This window comes from Oncorhynchus clarkii, chromosome 10, assembly GCF_045791955.1.
Source record: "Oncorhynchus clarkii lewisi isolate Uvic-CL-2024 chromosome 10, UVic_Ocla_1.0, whole genome shotgun sequence".
NCBI classification, from domain to species: Eukaryota; Metazoa; Chordata; class Actinopteri; order Salmoniformes; family Salmonidae; genus Oncorhynchus; species Oncorhynchus clarkii.
The window spans coordinates 57278428-57299489 of NC_092156.1; the positions used below are offsets into that span (position 1 = coordinate 57278428).

The 21062-nt window shown below is 41.2% G+C and overlaps 1 protein-coding gene across 1 annotated transcript; it reads left to right on the forward strand.

Annotated features, from left to right (window-relative positions):
* The first annotated feature begins 957 nt into the window (after positions 1-957).
* On the forward strand, positions 958-17367 carry LOC139419678 (butyrophilin subfamily 3 member A1-like). Its single transcript, XM_071169664.1, has 12 exons — positions 958-1141; positions 5719-5781; positions 6071-6418; positions 8204-8368; positions 8470-8604; positions 13407-13502; positions 13807-13851; positions 15559-15588; positions 15691-15711; positions 16009-16065; positions 16279-16305; positions 16417-17367. Exons 1-12 carry the CDS (start codon positions 1099-1101, stop codon positions 16980-16982), a joined length of 1596 nt encoding a protein of 531 aa, XP_071025765.1. The 5' UTR covers positions 958-1098; the 3' UTR covers positions 16983-17367.
* Positions 17368-21062: the final 3695 nt, after the last annotated feature.

Sequence of the window (21062 nt, forward strand, 5' to 3'; positions counted from 1 at the left end):
AAACGGCGTACCGGAGACCAAACACGCTGGGCTGGCACAACACGCCCTGGCTGGATGCCCACTCTCGCTTGGCACTTGCGGGGGGCTTGCCTATAGCCCACCGGGCTATGAGCGCGTACTGGCGACACCGTGCGCTTGACTGCATAACACGGTGCCTGACCAGTACTGCGCTTCTTCCGGTAAGCACGAGGAGTGGGCTCAGGTCTCCAACCTGACTCTGCCACACTCCCCGTGTGCCCCCCAAATTTATTTTGGGTGGGGGGTCTGCCTCTCGTGCCTGTCGCGTCGCTGCTCAGCTCTCGCTGCCTCCAGTTCTTCCTTGGTGCGGCGATATTCCCCAGCCTGTGCCCAAGGTCCCTTACCGTCTAAAATCTCCTCCCATGTCCATGAGTCCAGAGAACGCTGCTGCTCGAAACCACGCTGCTTGGTCCTTGGTTGGTGGGTGTTTCTGTAAAGGTTTTCATAAATGGAAGAAGGTGTGGACCAAAGCGCAGCGTGGTACATGTTCATGATTTTATTAACTGAACACTGAAATACAAAACAACAACGTGAATAAACAAAAAAAATGAAACAGTCCTGTAAGGTGCAGAAAACACTAAACAGAACATTAAACACCCACAACCAAAATGGGGAAAACAGGCTACCTAAGTATGATTCTCAATCAGAGACAACGAACGACACCTGCCTCTGATTGAGAAACATACCAGGCCAAACACATAAATATTACATAGAAAAAAGAACATAGACTACCCACCCCAACTCACGCCCTGACCAAACTAACACAAAGACATAATAAAGGAACTAAGGTCAGAACGTGACAAGTGGACTAATGAAAAAAAATACCAAGAGAGTTTTTGAGTGATATTTCCCTTTAACAAGGAGACACTCCATCTTAACTCCTCCTACGCATTTCCTGAAGAGAACCTCCCACAACAGTTTTTTTTTATAGGGGAATATAATGAGATAAGGAGAGGGAGTGGACATACAGGAGAGAGGAGAAGCTGCTCCATCTTCATTTTTGATTACAAAGTAGAATTAAAATATACTGTGGATATGTCACATTGTCATCTGAGGATTCCATAGCCGAAGATAACATTGATGTTACAACAGCTGGAAATTGAAGGAGGGATCATGCATTCAGGTAGAAATTAATTTCACTAGATAAACTGCTGCCGTTGTTTGAAGAACGTTGTATCTCCCTTCACTTTCTCTCATCTCCTCCCCTTGTTTAGTTGTACTTAGAAAGAGATGCTGCGTTATTGGTTTAAAGATGCACTATGAAGAAATCACTCCTCCATTTCCTGGTTGCTAAAATTCTAACAGTTTGCCAAATTTCAATTTATGTAGCAAACAAGCAATTATAGTGTATATAATCATTGTACCATCTAAAAAGCTGTGAATAATCTTTTCCATAACCAAAAATATTGCATTTTCAGCTGTTTGAAATAGCGCACATAGAAGATATCTACTGTTTCTAGGCCGTGTATGTCCACTCCCTCTCCTTATCTCATTACATATCCCTATTTCTGCATAGTCATGTGACAGAGCTATGTTTTTGAAAACTGCACAGCCCTATTTCCAAATAAAACGCCAACCCTGGCTTAACTGCAGTAACATAATTACGCCATGTGGTGCCGTATCTTGGCTGTTAGTCAAACGCGGCAAAAGTTTAACTAAAGTTTAAGTTAAGGCATTCATTCCAAATGGTTCAATTTAGGTTTGGGAAAGGCTTTAAAAAACACACACACAAAAACAAGTGCCTAGCACTGGGATTGAACACATAAGCCTCGAAGCTCGACTGCAGTTGAAATACCCATCCACCATCCCCATCGCCCTAGCGAGCCGCCAGCTGCTAGAAGGTAATAGGCGCTTACATTGCACCTGGTGAGTGGATGGTATGGCTTCCACATTTCACAAGGTCCAAATAAAATACGATCAAGCTTTATTTATACAGCACATTTCAGACATGGAATGCAATGCAACATGCTTCACTGGAAAAACAAAAACCAAATTAAAATCAGAATAAAAATGTAAATATTTACTACACAACAGATGCATGACGCGTTCGGAGTTCCATGAACAGAACTCTATGATCAGAATACTAAATCTGCATGAACTGTCAAGTCTAGACACAACCTAGAAACCCTAGATCTGTTCTATGTGCGCTATTTCTATGTGTCTCATTCCTAAGATGAGTTTTTTGCCTCTTTTACTTTTGGTTTTGTAAACCAGTCTCAGCCACTTCTCTGTGCCCCTACAAACCTAACGTAGAAAAGAAATGCCTGAAACTAGATCATCCACATTCTGGTCTTGATGAGAATTTTAAAAAACTGTCGTGGGAGGTTCTCTTCAGTAAACGTGATGTTAGGAATTAAGACGGAGCGTCTCCTTGTTAAAGGGAAATATCACTCAAAAACTATCTTTTGGTATATTTTTCCTTTGCTTAATGTTGCATCGTCATGTTCATGTGGCTGGAGACACTCTTCTTCTTAAAAGGCATATATCTTGACAACTTGACTGCTGACATGCAAAGCATGTTGGGGCTGTATCAACAGTGGACTAATTAAAAAATATAGTTTTTAAGTGAAATTCCCCTTTTAACGTCCAAAAGCAGAAGTCATGTCACAGGCTCTCTCTTCTCCTCTGAAAACCGGATTTTCCAGTTGTTGGCAACTCTGCAAAGGCTAATGCCCCTGCTATCTGTAATCCATCTCTACCTTCCCGCTGTACAGACTAAAGCCATAAAGAAATATGAAAGGGGGTCAGAACCTCCTTTAAAAAAAAAAAAATACGTACAGAGTCATAGCTGTAGCATTGGCCTACAATCTTCATATTCTGATAGCAGAAGTCGCATGTAAGTGTAAAAACAACCTAGACTTGCTTTCAATGAGAATGACAGACCAAAAACACATTTCTATGTGAATTTGGTCGGGGAGCCCGACAAGTTACTTATTGGATCATTGAAGCATTATGCTTTATAAGACATAGCTGCTTTATTGATGAAAGGTCGTACTATGTGGTTGTTTTACCTAGTTATTTTAAGATGATTGCACTAACTGTAAGTCGCTTTAGCTAAGAGTGTCTCCTAAATGACTAAAATGTAAATGTATTAAAATGTTATATTTTATTGCTTGTCTCCTTAATTAAGTTTTACCAAAGGACTTAGTTCAAATACATTTTTTTGACATTATTATCTACCAAAAAATAATACTAATACAATTTTTTTTACTTCCGACTGTTATAATTAAAATAATTTCTATGGAGGAAACATATATTTCACCAATGGCTGCCATTGTGTATGTTTTTATAGCAGTTATGACAGCAGTCATTAAGTACAGTGCATTTGGATCATATTCAAACCCCATTCTCTTTTTCCACATTTTGTTAGGTTACAGCCTTATTCTAAAACTGATTAATATTTTTTTTCACATAAATCTACACACAATACCCCATAATGCGAAACAAAAACATGTATTTTGACATTTTTGCAAATGTATTAAACATAAATAACAGAAATACCATATTTATATGAGTATTCAGACCCTTTGCTATGATAATCGAAATTGAGCTCTGGTGAATCCTGTTTCCATTGATCATCCTTGAGATGTTTTTAGAACTTGATTGGATTGGTAAATTCAATTAATTGGACATGATTTGGAAAGGCACACACATGCATATATAAGGTCCCACAGATGACAATGCATGTTAGCGCAAAAACCAAGCCATGAGGTCGAAGGGACTGTCCTTAGAGCTCAGAGACAGGGTTGTGTCGAGGCACAGATCTGGGGAATTTTACCAGAACAAAATTGAAGGTCCCCAAGAACACAGTGGCCTCCATCATTCTTAAATGGAAGAAGTTTGGACCTACCAAGATTCTTCCTAGAGCTGGCTGCTCGCTTGATCAGGGAGATGGTCATTTTGACAGAGCTCCAGAATTCCTCTGTGGAGATGGGAAAACCTTCCAGAAAGACAACAGTCTCTGCAGCACTCCACCAATCAGGCCTTTATGGTAGAGTGGCCAGATGGAAGCCACTCCTCAGTAAAAGGCAAATGACAGCCCGCTTGCCAAAAGACAAAAGTTTGCCAAAAGGCACCTTAAGGACTTTTAGACCATGAGAAACAAGATTCTTTGGTTTGACAAAACCAAGATGGAACTCTTTGGCCTGAATGCCAAGCGTCACGTCTGGAAGAAACCAGGCACCATCCCTACGGTGAAGCATGGTGGTGGCAGCATCATGCTGTTGTAACAGTATAACTTTAAACCGTCCCCTCGCCCATACCCGGGCGCGAACCAGGGACCCTCTGCACACATCAACAACAGTCACCCACGATGCATCGTTACCCATCGCTCCACAAAAGCCGCGGCCCTTGCAGAGCAAGGGGAACTACTACTTCAAGGTCTCAGAGCAAGTGACGTCGACGATTGAAACGCTATTTAGCGCGCACCACCGCTAACTAAGCTAGCTGTTTCACATCCGTTACACTGTGGGGATGTTTTCAGCGACAGGGAGGCTAGTCAGGATCGAGGGAAAGATGAATTGAGCAAAGTACAGAGAGATCATTGATGAAAACCTGCTCCAGCGCACTGGGGACCTCAGACTGGGGGCAAAGGTACACCTTCCAACAGGACAACGACCCTAACCACACAGCCAAGACAATGCCGGGATGGCTTCTGGAAATGTATTTGAATGTCCTTGAGTGGCCCAGCCACTTTAGCAAAAATACATTTGCAAAAACTGTTTTGATTTGTTATTATGGGGTATTGTGTGTAGATTGATGAGGGGGAAAAAACGATCTAATACATTTTCTAGTATGGCTGTAACATAACAAAATGTGGAAAAAGTCAAGGGGTCTGAATACTTTCCGAAAGCACTGTAATTTAACTTGTCGTACGTCTTGATGGGTTCGGATTTCAAAACTTGAATTATTGTTAATCATCAGTTATACTAGAGACATGAGGGGTGCCATAGTCTAGAGTCTACACCAGAAGTTAATGATTATCTGTTGGAGGAATGTACATATATGGTGGATGCAATTACGCTTGGAATGTGCTGAGTGCAGGGAAAACGATCACATGTTGGCAGGCACTGATAAGAGTGGATGGAGAGTTGTGGATTAGTAAGGAAAGGGGCCGAGGTCAGGTCAGGGCACATTAAGGGAGAAGGTACAGTTTATTGCCCGTATCACTTAAGGTCCTGCCCATCAATAAAGATGTAATGTTTAGAGAGGAGGAGGAGACTCCACCAAAATTGAGGTATATATATTACCACTGTTGGAAATATGTTTTTGTCTGTTCAGTTGTTTGATCCTTTGGGTGAATCAACTTGGTTGGATCTTTTATAGAGTCCGTCAATTTCTTACTCTGATATTTAGAACCTAACAGTCTCATGGTCCAACGTTCAGTATAACACAGTCAATTTGTTCAATGGTTCCTGCACATTGACTGTATGACCTAATGGTTTTAGCTTTGAGACAGAACGTGAAATTTGTTCAAATGGCCAGGGTCATATTCAGTAGGGTGCAACGTACTGAACATTGCAGAACGAAATTCCACTATACTCTACCAAGAGGCATGTCTGTTTTACTCAATATATTTTTTTATCTGAACATACCAGTGTTGTACCCTACTACTGTTGATGCAATAGATTCACCTTTTTATAGTCACTGCAGTTATGGTGATATTGTCATCAATAGGATGTCCTCTATCTTTAAACACAGGTGTGTGGCTGAGGTTGATGACACTGACAGCTCTGACAGTTCTCATGGCAGCTCAAAGACCTGGTGAGCATGTCAACTTTCTGCTAGTTGCAAAAACATTGATTTCTTCCATATAACTGTCTTAGCTTTTTTAATTAACACTTATGAATGCCCTCTTCATAATACATTATAAACACATGTAAGCCTTATGAGCTATACTTAATGCATTCCAACTGCTCGTCTAAATCTATAACAACATTCATAGAGGATTAAGACCAGGCGGTATAGTTCCTTATGAAGCAAAATGTTGTAATGCCCTATATAAATGGCTAACACCCTCTTATAAGAACTCTACATCTCACTCTTTTCCCAGAGGTTTTCACTTTGATGGTTCATCATGGTCTGATCTTGACCGCATTGAACTCCTCAGTCTCTCTACCTTGTGAACTCTCACCTCTCTTCAATGCTGAGCCATTGGAGGTGCGCTGGTACCGGTCCGGTGACTTCGACAAACCTGCCTTGTTGTACAGAGATCACAAGATCCAGGAGGCCCCTGTGGACCCCCGGTACAGGGGCAGGGTGTCTCTAACTGGGGGGCTGGAGAGAGGGAATGTGTCCCTGACACTGGAGAGGGTCACACTGGCAGACGGGGGGGAGTATGTGTGCCATGTCAGCAACGCACAGTGGTATGAAAAAGCCAGTGTCTTCCTCACAGTAAAGGGTAAGGGACTGAAGACCGCACTCCACTTGTGTAGACAATGTGGAATGGGTAGCTGCAGTGCCTTCAGACAGTATTCAGACCCGTTGACTTTTTGCACATTTTGTTGTGTAACAGTCTGAATTTTAAATGGTTTAAATGTAGATTTTGTGTCACTGATCTACACACAATAACCCATAATGTCAAAGTGGAATTATGTTTTTAGAAATGTTTACAAATGAATTAAAAATGAAAAGCTCAAATGTCTTGAGTCAATAAGTATTCAACCCTTTTGTTATGGCCTAAATAAGTTCAGGAGTAAATCATTGGCTAAATAAGTCACATAATAAGTTGCATGGACTCACTCTGTGTGCGATAATTAACTTGATTTTTGAACCACCACCCCATCCCTGTAAGTATTTTCTAACTCAGTTGCCGGAAAGGAAGGAAACCGCTCAGGGATTTCATGAGGCTAATGGTGACTTTAAAACAGTTACAGGGTTTAATGGCTGTTAAAAGAGAAAACTGAGGATGGACCAACAACATTGTAGATGATCCACAATATGACAGAGTGAAAAGAAGGAAGCCTGAACATAATACAAATATTCCAAAACATGCATCCTGTTTGCAATAAGGCACTAAAGTAAAGAAATTAACTTTTTGTCCTGAATATAAAGTGTTATATTTTGGGCAAATACAACAACACTGAGCACCACTCTTCATATTTTCAAGCATGGTGGTGGCTGTGTCATGTTATGTTTATGCTTGTCATTTTTTGGATAGAGCTAAGCACAGGCAAAGTCCTAGAGCAATACTTGGTTTAGTCTGCTTTCTAACAGACTGGGAGAGACAAATCCACCTTACAGCAGGACAATTACCTAAAACACAAGGCCAAATGTAAATTTGAATGTTCTTGAGTGGTCTAGTTGTAGTTTTGACTTAAATCGGCTAGAAAATCTATTGCAAGACTTGAAAATGGCTGTCTAGCAATGATCAACAACCAACTTGACAGAGCTTGAAGAATTTTTTAAAAGAATAATTGTCAAATATTGTACAATCCAGGTGTGCAAAGCTCTTGGAGGCTTACCCAGAAAGTCTCACAGCTGTAATTGCTGCCAAAGGTGATTCTAGCATGTATTGACTCAGGGGATTGAATACTTATCTAATCAAGATATTAGTGTTTTATTTTCCATAAGAAAAATATATAAGAATCTTTCTTCCACTAACATTACAGAGAATTTTGTGCAGATCGCTGACAAAAAATGACAATGAAATAGATTTAAATCGCACTTTGTAACAACTAAATGTGTAAAAAGTCCAGGGCTGTTAATGCTTTCTGAAGGCTCTGTATTTAGCTGTATGTGAGGGACAGACAGAACAGTTGCACTGCAATTACACTGTAATATTGGTAGCCTAGTGGTTAGAGCGTTGGGTCAGTAACCAAAAGGTTGCTAGATCAAATCCCTGAGATGCTAGTTAAACCCCTGTTCCTAGGCTGTCATTGTAAATAAGAATTTGTTCTTAAATGGCTTGCCTGGTTAATTAAATATTCTGGATATTGTAACTTATTTTAAAGGAATAGTTTAAAAAATTACATTGGTTTCCTTACTCTGTAAGCAGTATATGGACACGTGGCGGTCTAACATTGCTCACAGGGTAAGGAAACCAATATTCTATTTTGTCATTTGGGTGAACTCTCCCTTTGAAATGTACAAAGAAAGTGGCAACTCTTTATGCAGGTTTACAATTAAATACATTCTCACAATCATTGTCTTCTTGGTTGTACTTTGCTCCACCTCTGTCTATTAGTACTAGGTGGTACCCCGGTGGTCTCTGTTGCTGAAGCAAGGGGAGGAGGAGGTCGGGTGAACATTACCTGTTCATCAGAGGGCTGGTCACCATATCCTACACTCACCTGGAGAAACAAAGAGGGGACAGAGATCAGAAATGGACGAGAAGTACTGAACACTCCAGGTTATTGTATACACTTTTTTGGAACATTACTGCAACTATGTACAGCTGTGTGTGACTTTCTGTCAGTAAGTGTGTATATCCCATTTTCCTCTCTGTAACAGATCCTCAGGGCTTGGTGAGAATCAGTAGTTGGATGCTGTCTTCTCCCTCAGACACCGATTGGCTCTCCTGTACAGTCTCTCTGTCTGAGGAGGAGAAGAAGGAGAGTAGAATCCTGCCCAGAGCTCCAACGGAGGGTGAGAATCTCAGAAATCTTAAACGGTATCTTATCATTTAATATTTGAGTCAAAGTAACAATAAGTTCATTATACCCACAAACCAGTCAACACAACTTGGACCTGTTGTGAAATGGACCTTGGGCTTTCCTAAACGGGCCCCTATCTGAATAAATTAGTTCTTAAAAGATAAAGTGCCGGTCTGAACAGACCCAAGGACCACCAGACCCAAGGACCACCAGACCCAAGGACAACCAGACCCAAGGACCACCAGACCCAAGGACCACCAGACCCAAGGACAACCAGACCCAAGGACCACCAGACCCAAGGACCACCAGACCCAAGGACAACCAGACCCGGTCCGATTCAATCCGAGGGAAGCAGCAAAAAAAGCAGCAAAAAAATGAATTATTAACTGGAGCTGTTCAGGCGCGATGGAGAGAGAAACGGAGCCGCTCTAGCAGGTGGAGGGACTGTGCTGTGTGTGCAGTGTGTGAGTGAGTGAGTGAGTGAGTGAGTGAGTGAGTGAGTGAGTGAGTGAGTGAGAAAGAAACAGCTACAAAGCCGACTCGTACAAGATAGAATACAGTAACTTCTTGCTGCCACAGATCTTGGTAACTGTAACCTTTCCTTCTCGTTTACCTTTGAATTCCTTCATTTTAATTCCAACTTCCATTGATTCACAGGTAACTGACAAAATAAAGAAAACTCTTGAGTAAATGAGAGATACAAAGTATATTGAAAGCAGCTGCTTCCACATGTGTGGTTCCTGAGGTAATTAGAGTTGATTGACGCAACTTAATAAAACATCCCCTTCAAAATCGGTCTGTTTAAGCTAGAGAGATCCGTTTTTTTTTGGGATGGGTAGCGTCTCACTCCCCCACGTCCACATATATGGTGGAAAGTGGCAGAGTTCCTGCATTGTTTATCAGACCAGGAAACACCCTGAAATTCCGGCTTCTCATGAAAACGTCTGTAGTGTTTGAATGGTTTGGCCTACAAACTAATACTCCGTGGAAAGATGAGACTCTCACGAACAGGATGTTGTTCTCCGTCTTGCTCAACGACTCCCACAAGCCCCACGGGACTTGTCTGAAGACAGTACCATCAATGTGCCGACTTCTGCATATAGCGTTCTAACCGTTTGTGCTACAAACTAATATGACCACTCTATGGAAAGATGAGGCTCTCACAAACGCAATGATGTTCTCAGTTTGTACGACAACCACAAGTGTCACGGGACTCATCTGAAGGTAAGTCGTTTTTTGTGACAATAAAAGTGGTTAAGTAAAGGATAAACGCCTCTGTTGTGTACATTACTTTGGAAATAATGGAAGGAGGCGTTTATCCTGCTTATACCACAGTTTGCCAGAGAAAACCATATGAAAACAAACATTTAGCAGTATAAATACTTTTTTGTTGTTGTTTTTTTTTTATAAGCAAATTCATACTTTCTGATCTTTTGGTTGGTAGAGACGCGACCTAGTCGTTCGTTCGATTAGTTTGATATTTAGGGACGCAACCCAGTTTGTTCTTCTATGTTCCATTGCCATGCTAGTAAAACGCTAGTAAAACTAAATGCATGCTCTTCAACCAATCGCTGCCCGTACCCGCCCGCCTAGCATCACTACTCTGGACGGTTCTGACTTAGAATATGTGGACAACTATAAATACCTAGGTGCCTGGCTAGACTGTAAACTCTCATATTAAGCATCTCCAATCCAAAATTAAATCTAGAATCGGCTTCCTATTTCGCAACAAAGCCTCCTTCACTCATGCTGCCAAACATACCCTCGTAAAACTGACTGTCCTTCCGATTCGTGACTTCGCCGATGTAATTTACAAAATAGCTGTCACGTTCTGACCTTAGTTCTTTTGTTATGTCTTTGTTTTAGTGTGGTCAGGGCGTGAGTTGGGTGGGTTGTCTATGTTCCTTTTTCTATGATTTGGGATTTCTGTGTTTGACCTGGTATGGTTCTCAATCACAGCTGTCATTCGTTGTCCCTGATTGAGAACCATACTTAGGTAGCCTGGTTTCACTTTTGAGTTGTGGGTGATTCTTTTTCGTGTAAGTTTTTCGGTTGTGTTATGTCACGTTGTCGTTTATTGTTTTGTTCATTGTTCATTATTCTTATTAAACAATATGGACACTTACCACTCTGTGCATTGGTCCTCCGATCCTTCCTACTACTCCTCCTCATCATTAGTCCTCCTCGTCAGGAGGAAGATAACCGTTACAGAATCACCCACCACCAAAGGACCAAACAGCTTGGTAACGGGAAGCAGCAGCGATCTCCAGATTCCTGGACATGGGAGGAGATCCTGGATGGCAAGGGACCCTGGGTACAGCCGGGAGAGTATCGCCGCCCCAAGGCAGAGCTGGATGCAGCGAAAGCCGAGAGGCAGTGGTATGAGGAGGCAGCATGGCGAGCGATTGGAAGCCCGAGAGGCAGTATGGGGAGGAACACGGGAATGTGGCTAAGTTAGGTAGGAGACCTGAGCCAACTCCCTGTGCTTACCGTGGAGAGAGGGGGACCGGACAGGCACCGTGTTATGCGGTGAGGCGCACGGTGTCCCCAGTGCGCAGGCATAGCCCGGTGCGGTACATAGCAGCGCCTCGTATTGGCTGGGCTAGAGTAGGCATCGAGCCAGATGCCATGAAGCTGGCTCAGCGCATCTGGTCTCCAGTGCGTCTCCTCGGGCCGGGGTACATGGCACCAGCCCTACGCATGGTGTCGCCGGTTCGCCAGCACAGCCCAGTGCAGGCTATTCCACCTCGCCGCACTGGCCTGGCTACGGGGAGCATTCAGCCAGGTAGGGTTGGGCAGCCTCGGGGCTCCTCGTCAGAGGAGGAGGAAGACAACCGTTACAATAGCCTCCAACACTCTACTCAGCAAATTGGATGCAGTCTATCACAGTGCCATCCGTTTTGTCACCAAAGCCCCATATACTACCCATCATTGCGACCTGTATGCTCTCGTTGGCTGGTCCTCGCTACATATTTGCCGCCAAACCCACTGGCTCTAGGTCATCTATAGGTATTTGCTTGGTAAAGCTCTGTCTTATCTCAGCTCACCGGTCACCATAGCAACACCCACCCGTAGCCAGCAGGAATATTTCACTGGTCAAAGCCAACACCTCCTTTGGCCACCTTTCCTTCCAGTTCTCTGCTGCCAATGACTGGATGAAATTGCAAAAAAATCACTGAAGTTGGAGACTGATATCTCCCTCACTAACTTCAAGCATCAGCTGTCAGAGCAGCTTACCGATCGCTGTAGCTGTACACAGCCCATCTGTGAATAGCCAATCCAAACCAACTACCTACCTCATCCCCATGTTTGTTTGTTTTCTGCTCTTTTGCACACCAGTATTTCTACTTGCACATCCTCATCTGCACATCACTCCAGTGTTAATTGCTAAATTGTAATTACTTCTCCACTATGACCTATTTATTGCCTTACCTCCTTACTTCATTTGCACTCACTGTATACAGATTTTCTATTGTGTTATTGACTGTACGTTTGTTTATCCCATGTGTAACTCTCTGTTGTTGTTTTTGTCGCACTGCTTTGCTTTATCATGCCCAGGTCGCAGTTGTAAATGAGAACTTGTTCTCAACTGGCCTACCTGGTTAAATTAAGGTGAAATATATATATATATATATATTTTTAAATACTCAGTGACAACGTTCTTATACCTTATTTACTGCTACCTCTGCAGCCAGAATAACAGCAAAATGTATTCTGTCTCGTTTGTTTAAGCTGTTTATCCCGGCCAAACTTTTCACAGTTGCCAAAGAAAACAATACTATAAGCACACATTTACAGGTAGAAATACAGTTTTCGTATTGATATTTTCATTTATATAAGAACATTCCTACTTTCTGATCTTTTATTTGCTAAAGACACAACCCAGCCATTTGTTCGATTAGTTCGATATTTATGGATGAGACCCAGTCGCTTGCTTGCTAGCTAGCTAGCGGCTACGGCTAACACAGTTACAACCTCAGCAGACAGAATAAAAGCAAAGTAGCTGTTTTCTATTAACGTTCATTTGGATACATCCGTAACAATGAGCTGATAATGCCCTATTTTGCCTGGCATATCTAGAAAAGTTTGCCTTCTTGTCAGGACACTTGACACTGTTCATTACAAGGAGATCACATTGCACATCAAGCATTAGTTTAGAAGCTAGCTAAATAGGTTGTTGCTAGCAAGCCTGCCAATATGACAACCAAATAAAAAAATATCAGTTGCTGAAAACACCTGGTCAAACTAGCAACGACGGAGGATTTGACATCATAGCACCACTTGCGTCATGACTGCAACAGCAGCCAGTACCAGAGAAATTCATGGTCATCACTCACCATGTTAGGTCATCAGATGCTCCAAAAAAATATGTCTCTGCAAAAACAAATTAGTGCTAGCTAGCTACATTTGTTTCCCTCGTTGGACCTGCATTTACAATGTATCCAATTTTGGTTTGTGTGGTTGTTGGTTTAGCTTTCGGTAACTTTGTAGCACTTTGGTGAAAAGCAAGAGCAGCAGCATAAATTGCACAATTTTCACTCTCTCTCCACAGCACCAGTCGCATTCGGGTCTGTACGGGTCCTTACGGGCAAATTGGTTATAATTACAAATACCCAAGACCCATGACAATTAGGTCCAACCTAGCTTTTCGGGTACAGGTGAAACGGTGAAGTCCTCTGATATGTTGTCTTGAGTTACTGTATCTACCGAAAGACAACATCATAAACCTGGGAAATAAGACTCTTTTTTTTTTTAAAGTAATATTTTAAGTGGTTTGATAAATTCTTTGTACAGGACATTGGGGTCTTGGAGCCTTCATCACGACTCTGATTATTTTACTGCTAGTTGTCTCTACTGTTATTGGGCTCTTCATCTGGATCAAAAAAACTGGTATGTCAACAAGCTAACGCAAATTAATTTAAATGTGAACAGCATGTGACCTATCATTAGTAGAACTGATCTTCATAGTGTGGCTAGACTATTCTACTCCAAAAACATATATACGGTACATATTTACATTGTGTTTATATGTAATGTTGTCAATGCTTAAAGTGTATGCCTTTCATTCAACACATTGTTGCATACATTATTTTCAAGTACTACTGCATTGATTGATCACTCACACCCATCCCTATCATTTACAATGGGTTATGTGGTTTTACATTGACATTATCTACTTCTCTTCCTCCTGCAGGGTTTGTCAGAGTCTCAAGATTGAAGAAAATGGCAAATGGAAACGGTATTAAGCATTGTCTAATCATTTTGTTTTATATAAAAGTTCAGTTCCAAAGATTTCCAAAACCCTATCGCAAGTGAGGTGCATTAGCGTTTAGACAAGAGTGTTGGGAATAACCAAGAGCGTCGGGACCTTTGTTTAACTAAGCAAATCAGTTAAGAAAGAATTCTTATTTACAATGACGATCTACCAAAAGGCAAAAAGGCCTCCTGCGGGACGGTCATGCATAGACGTCAATTCGAAATTAAGTTAGGCGTTAGGAATTGCACCTTAATATAATATTAGGTTTGATGATGACATTGAAAAACCTCACTGATACAATACATTTAAAAAAAAGTAATATTGTATGACCTAGCTACCTATATTAATATTACTCTCATTGCATTTCGGATAAAACAGTCTACAGAGAGGCCAGAATTTACTTCTATAGTTTTTCAAGACTATGTTGTGTATTTCAATATTGTGTTATAACATGATTTTTTTTAAACATATTTGATGACTTAACTTTTATGTTTTAATTTAATCGAGAAAGCCACTTTTGTCGGATGTACATTATTTATTTTTTTTACTGATATTTTATTTAACATTTCAAAGGTTGAATGAGCATTTTACGCGTTTTGTACTGAAGATGAGGTGTTTGTTGATTATTTTATGTGAACATTATATTGAATATTTATTTTGTGTATACACTCCCTCTGTATTTATTTGGACAGTGAAGCTAAATTTGGCTCTATGCTACAGGATTTTGAATTTGAGATCAAATATTTCACATGAGGTGACAGTATAGAGCGACACCTTTTATTTGAGGGTATTTTCATAAATATCTGTTGTACTGTTTAGAAATGAAAATACTTTATGTATCTAGTCCACCCATCTGAAGAAGTCATAAATATTTGGACAAATTAAATTATAGTGTATTAAAGTGTTGAACGGTGTTTCCTCCGACACACATTGGTGCAGCTGGCTTCCGGGTTGAGGGGGCAGTTAGGAAGCGCGGTTTGGCAGGTCATGTTTCGGAGAGCCGGACTTTCGCCTCTCCCGAGCTCGTTGGGGAGTTGCAGCGTTGAGACAAGATCGTAATCACGAAATTGGGGAGAAAAAGGGTGTAAAATATATATATATATATATTTTTTAAATGTAAAAGTAACATCTATTCTTATTTACAATAAAAGTGACTCCAAAATGACACCGTAGATTATTCTTCAAATGGAGGGACTAGATACAAAGTTCTTTAATATCTAAACGGTAAAACAGATACTTATGAAAATTAAATCTAATATTTGATCTCCAATCAAAAATGCTGGCATATAGAGACAACATTAACATTAAACATTGTAGCTATACTAAATAGAGGAGAGTGTATCTATATTATCTAAGAAACATGTCTTATTTGATTAGAAATAGAACAATTTTTCAATAAAACTCAGTAAGGTGTTCAGTAAGGTGGTGTTCAAATGAAAGATTGATTTTCTATTTTCAAAACGTTGTTTCTTTAGTATGGCACACAACTTCTAACACATCTCCAGATGAAGGAGATCAAATTCAAGTGTCAAATAGAGTTACTCTTCTATGAACTAAATTAGTAATTTGTCAAGCGTTGAACATACTGTATAGCTAGATAGATTAATATGGTTAATTATATGGTGTCAATAACCTATATGTCAACAATATTGTATGACCTGTAGTGATATTAGTGTCAATCTATTTCAGATAAAACAGAGTCTACTGAGAGGCCTGAAGGTATTACATCTATCTTTTTTCAAGACTACTTTGTGAATTTCTACACATTATATGATTTTCTATATATTTGGTATCTTACTTTTAACCGTTTTCATTTAATAGAAGAAACAGCTCTTGCAGGAGGTAAATCTGAACATTTCATTTAGCATTGCAAAAGCAACTTTACTGAGCATTTTGTGTTTTGTATAGAATATTATGTATTTATGTGTGTTGTTGATTATTTAATGTATATATCTACATTTGCTATGAAATACGTGTCTCATTTAATCAGAAATTGACAAGCGTCAATTTACGGGTAAAGGAAATCAAATTCAAGCATCAAGCTAGTCATTTATCATCCATTGAACAGATAAATATGGTTGATTATTTGATGCATCGACAATCAACTTTTTGTCAATACTAATATGTTCATTTGTGCAGAATGTGGAACGCAAACTGCCAAGGAAACAACTACACAGAGGGAATGTGTCCCGAAAGGTACATTTACATTGACATACGTTTTTATTATTTAACATTTTCTCCTAAGTTTTTAGAACTTAGTTAACCCACAAACACAGTCATTCCCAGGTTTATTCACATTCATTGAACAACACCCATTAAAAAAAAGTGGTGCAACCCAATATTTATTTTCTGTTGATAAGCTTAGTGGTTAGAAAATGTCTCTGATTTTGATTTGTTAATCATTTGCAGAATGGGGTGAAGTAAAAAGATTCAAAGGTAGGACATAAAAACATAAAACATAATATTATTACGTGGCTGTACCTACTACATCCATCTCAGCAACCACGTGACTGAATAAATTCACCAAATATGTTTTCCTTTTCTTAGTGGACATCACTCTGGACCCAAAGCCTGGTCATCCGTACCTACAAGTGTCTACAAATCGAAAGAAGGTCTACTCTAAGACATCAAAAGAACCTCATGTTTCCACAGCCCCTCATGTCCTTAGTGAGGACAAATTCAGCTTCGGACAGATATACTGGGAAGTGGTGGTGAGGAATGGTGGAATTTTCGATTCACTTCTTGGAGAGAAACAGTCATGGTACGTCGGGGTAGCCACAGACACAGCCACTCTGACAACTGGTGTTGTACCTTTAACCCCACAGAATGGTTTCTGGGTTTTTACATTTAACAAAGAAAAAGGGTATTGTGTCTCTGATGACCCTCAAATGCCAGTATCTGGAAATGAAAGCCCTTCAGTGTTGAGTGACATGTCAGCAGACATTCTTACAACACTGGGAGTGTTCTTAGATTGTGACAGACAGATGATTTCCTTTTATGATGCTGAATCAAAGGTACATCTTTACAGTTTGTTTAACGTTGTGTCATCTAACACATTCTTCGCTGTATTCAGCCCTGGGTTACGTGACACCTGTCCCTTAACAGTTAAATGACTCTGGATGACAAAGTGTTATGGAATAGGCCAGGTAGTTTAGTTCTTAGGAACACAAGTATACACTACACTACCACTTCGACATTTCATCCCCAGGTAGCAGCAACAGAGGCAGGTGCTGTCCTCTGCCAAGAAGTCTTGAACAGGTGTGGGCAATCGGGGTGTGGCAGCTTGTAGCGCCGTGAGGATGTTGTAGTTTGGTGGCCATGTGGGCTTTCGGTTTGGTTTTAAATCTTCAGTTTTTGGGAAGACATTTTTCTGTTCTTTTTCTATATACAATTATTTGTTGATCACAGTGGCGACACGTTTATTCAGGGCAGGTGGAGCATTTTACAAACAATGTAAAAAAAAGTTTCAATGAGTTAATAAAGCTGCATACAAACATGCATACAATCTCTTTATTGCTTTCTTGAGTAAGGCAGCTCCAAAATGCAGATGTTTCAGCCTAGCTCAGTGCTTTCTGTGGTGGTGGGGCAGCCGGTGGACAATACGGAGCGTAAGGGTTGATAATGTTCTCTAGTTGCGCCGTGATTGGCTCAGTGTTCTGTCACTCATGGGGATGCTACATCACCGCAAAATCTACAGGGAGAAATTGAAAATTCAAGCCCCTTGGATACTGCCATAGACTTACATTAGAAGTGCCCATCCAAGAAGGCTCAAGGTCATTGGCCAAATCACATATCTACCGTAGCTATGATTGGACTGATTTTATCAACATCATACTTTCACAATCTTAGCGATCAAACTAGACAAGCGGTCATCCTCATGAATCAAGTCGACAATCTACTGGGAAATACTTTTCAAACCTTGTCATATGAAGATAAATTATAGAGAAAACGTATCGGTGCTCATTGGCCATTGGACATAAACATTACACAAAGAGTTGTAAATCGGAAATTTAACAAAGAGTGCTGAGGTGCCACTGCAGCTTTGGGCTCAATCCCAGGCTGTGTCACAGCCGGCCGTGACTGGGAGACACATGGGACGGCGCAAAATTGGCCCAGCGTCATCCGGGTTAGGGGAGGGTTTGGCCGCCCGGGATTTCCTTGTCTAATCATACTCTTGTGTTTCCTCCGACACATTGGTGTGGCTGGCTTCCGTGTTACGCGAGCAGTATGTCAAGAACCAGTGTGTCTTGGCTCTCGACCTACGCCGATTCCGCAGGGGAGATTTAGCGATGAGACAAGATCATACTGTAACTTCTGGCCCATGGCGTTGCATGTGAATGTCACATCCTTCTTCAGTCTTTTCTTCAGACCTTCAAACCGTTTCTTGACGATTCTATAGTTGTCTTGGAGTGCTGGCATTTCTCGTTTCCATGACAACTTCACGAGATATCGTTGAAGGTGGTTGTTTTCTCGAACCTCTGTAGAGCCTCGTTTTCATCTGGGTTCTGTTTTCTTGCTTATAATACCCAGAGACTCAAGCTCCCAGAATGCATGCAGTTGTTTGGAGACTCGTGTGTCTTCATCAAGTGGGATGAACATGCATGTTGCCTCGGCGACACTTGACATGGACACTGGTTCCTGCACCGAACATCCAAAGGTGCTCTCTAAAGCATCCGCCGTCTCCGTCAGTCACTTCACTCTGCCTGATTGTCACGTTCTGACCATAGTTCTGTTATTTTATTCGTTGTTTTAGTGTGGTCAGGGCGTGAGTTGGGGTGGGCAGTCTGTTTGTTTTTCTATGTTGGTTTTTGTGTTCGGCCTAGTATGGTTCTCAATCAGAGGCAGGTGTCGTTAGTTGTCTCTGATTGAGAATCATACTTAGGTAGCCTGGGTTTCACTTTTGGTTTGTAGGTGTTTGTTTCCGTGTGTGTGTTCGGGCCACACGGTACTGTTTCGGTTTTGTAAATTCACGTCTTCGTTTATTGTTTTGATTCAGTGTTCAGTGCTTTCTTTAATTAAAATCATCATGAACACTTACCACACTGTGCTTTGGTCCGATACTTACTTCTCCTCAGACGAAGAGGACGATATCCGTTACACTGATACTATCTGCCAGTAGTAGTCTGCTCCTATCAGGACAGAGTGTTCAGGATAATTGTCATCTCCTCGAAAGTCTGCGAGCTGCAGTCCCTTTCTGTTGAGCTCATGTTGAATCTGTTCACCAGGAACTCTCATCACAGCTGTGCACACTTGTGGGGTTTCAATTGCCTCTATCTCTATTCTCTGCTGTTTGTCCCAGACATTCTCCAAGATGACTTTCACTGTGTTGCGTTGGGACGTTGCTGGAGCAGAGAAGCCAAACGTGTGAAGAGTGAGTGCCTCTTGTCTGATTACTGGTAGCTTCAAGCCCTTCACAAGGTTGTCATGTACGAAGCTTCTCTGACTGCCTCCATCTAGTAAGCAACGAGCTATCTTCCTGCCCGATGGGCCTTCTACCCATGCCTTTGCCATTTGTAGCAACACAGTGTTCTGTCCATCTGGTTTAATCTTCAATGAATGGGGAAAAACTGAGGAAACAGCATCTACAGAAACAGTAGGGGTTGCACCTCACTCCTCATACCAGTACACACAGCAATGTGATGTCTGCTTCCACATGACACATCTTTGACTTTACAGAATTTAGCTGTGTTTCTGTCCTAAACATACAAAACATCTTCCCATTTTCTTTGGTTTTTCTCTTTGCGTGCAGCAATATTGTGGTCAGGACAGTTTTCTGATTTGTGGTGTGCACTGTCACAGAATAGACTGTTTTGTTCCTTCTGGCTGGCTGTGTGCAGTGCCGCAGCAGATGGCATGTTGGATATTTTTGTTTTCATTTCATTGGAGGAGCATGACTTGTTCCATGGTTTGCTCTATTTCAGTTGGTTGCATGATCGTGTCATTTGTAGTGCTCTTTCCCTGCTCTGAACCTCCTGTAAGAAACTGACGATCTCAGACACTTTCCATTCATCATCTACTCCCCTCTAACGACTATAGTCAAGAGCTATGTGCTCTGGAACCATCTGCAGTAAGATTGGGCATAGTAGGCTTCCATGGGTTTCTGACACTACACCCAGTGATTCCAAGCTCCTAATCTGAATTTCACATTCATCATATAACTGCCTCAATGCATTTAGGTCAGAGGATTTCTTCATATGAGTGAGATTCAGCAGCTTTGACATGTGAGCACTAATCACAAGATCTTTCCTTCCAAATCTGCTCTTGAGCAGAGCGATTGCATCATCACAGTTACTGTCTGTTAACATCAATCCTGCTACTGCCTTTGCAGCTGGTCCAGTGAGATATGTTTTCAGATAGGTAAACTTCTCTTTATTACACAGTGAATCATTGTTGTGAATAGCGGTCTCATACTGGCTCCAAAACTCCTACCACATATTGACATCTACATAGAATTTCTCAATAATCAACTTTGGTAGCCTTACTGATTGTCTCTGTGATCTGTTTGAGTTAGAGTCACCCACCAGTGCTGGTAGTGGATTGAGGTCCTGTTTTTTCTTTATCACTTGTTGTGCACTGCTCTTCAGCATGATAATGCGCTCTTTGTAATCCTCTGTGCATGCATTCTCCGCCTCCAATCAGTCCAATGGCGCTAACTGTTCAATTCCACGATCAAGTTCAAACAAGCTGTCCTCCTTAGCTGTTAGCAATTCCAACAATGTACTCAAGTGATCGGTATCCGAATTTGACTGGGTTATTTCCACGTCAATCTGATTCAAAATCTGTGTTGTGGCACCTCGAATGGTACCCCGCTTTCGTCTCATTCTTTCTGCTTCATGCCGACGTTCCTCCTCAGCCATTTCAGCCGCTTCATCCCTACGATCTTCATCGCAGCTCATACTTTTCCTGGATCTCGGCACCAAAATATAGTAGTAATGACTCGGAATGTCGGGTTTGAAATGAAAGCTTATTTTAGTAATACTACTTGTTCACCTTACATTTAACAACTTTAGATTCTACAAAACAATAAAAGAAAGTTGCTAGCGAAAGTCAGGATAGTCACTTGTACATAACTGGCGAGTTCTCTCTCTACTTCGTGCCGCAAGGCATTCTGGAACTTGCAGTCAAAAGCGTAATCCAATACTAACCAATAAAACAAAAATATGTATGTGGTTCTCTCGATCTCCAACACACAA

What these genes read in the sequence shown, in the direction of transcription:
- LOC139419678 (XM_071169664.1), top strand. Translation starts at nt 1,099, where the DNA reads ATGTTACAACAGCTGGAAATTGAAGGAGGGATCATGCATTCAG. An exon ending in GCCCAGAGCTCCAACGGAGG is followed by an intron (nt 8,605 to 13,406) that starts GTGAGAATCTCA and finishes TTCTTTGTACAG; the next exon opens with GACATTGGGGTCTTGGAGCC. An exon ending in GAAAATGGCAAATGGAAACG is followed by an intron (nt 13,852 to 15,558) that starts GTATTAAGCATT and finishes AATCTATTTCAG; the next exon opens with ATAAAACAGAGTCTACTGAG.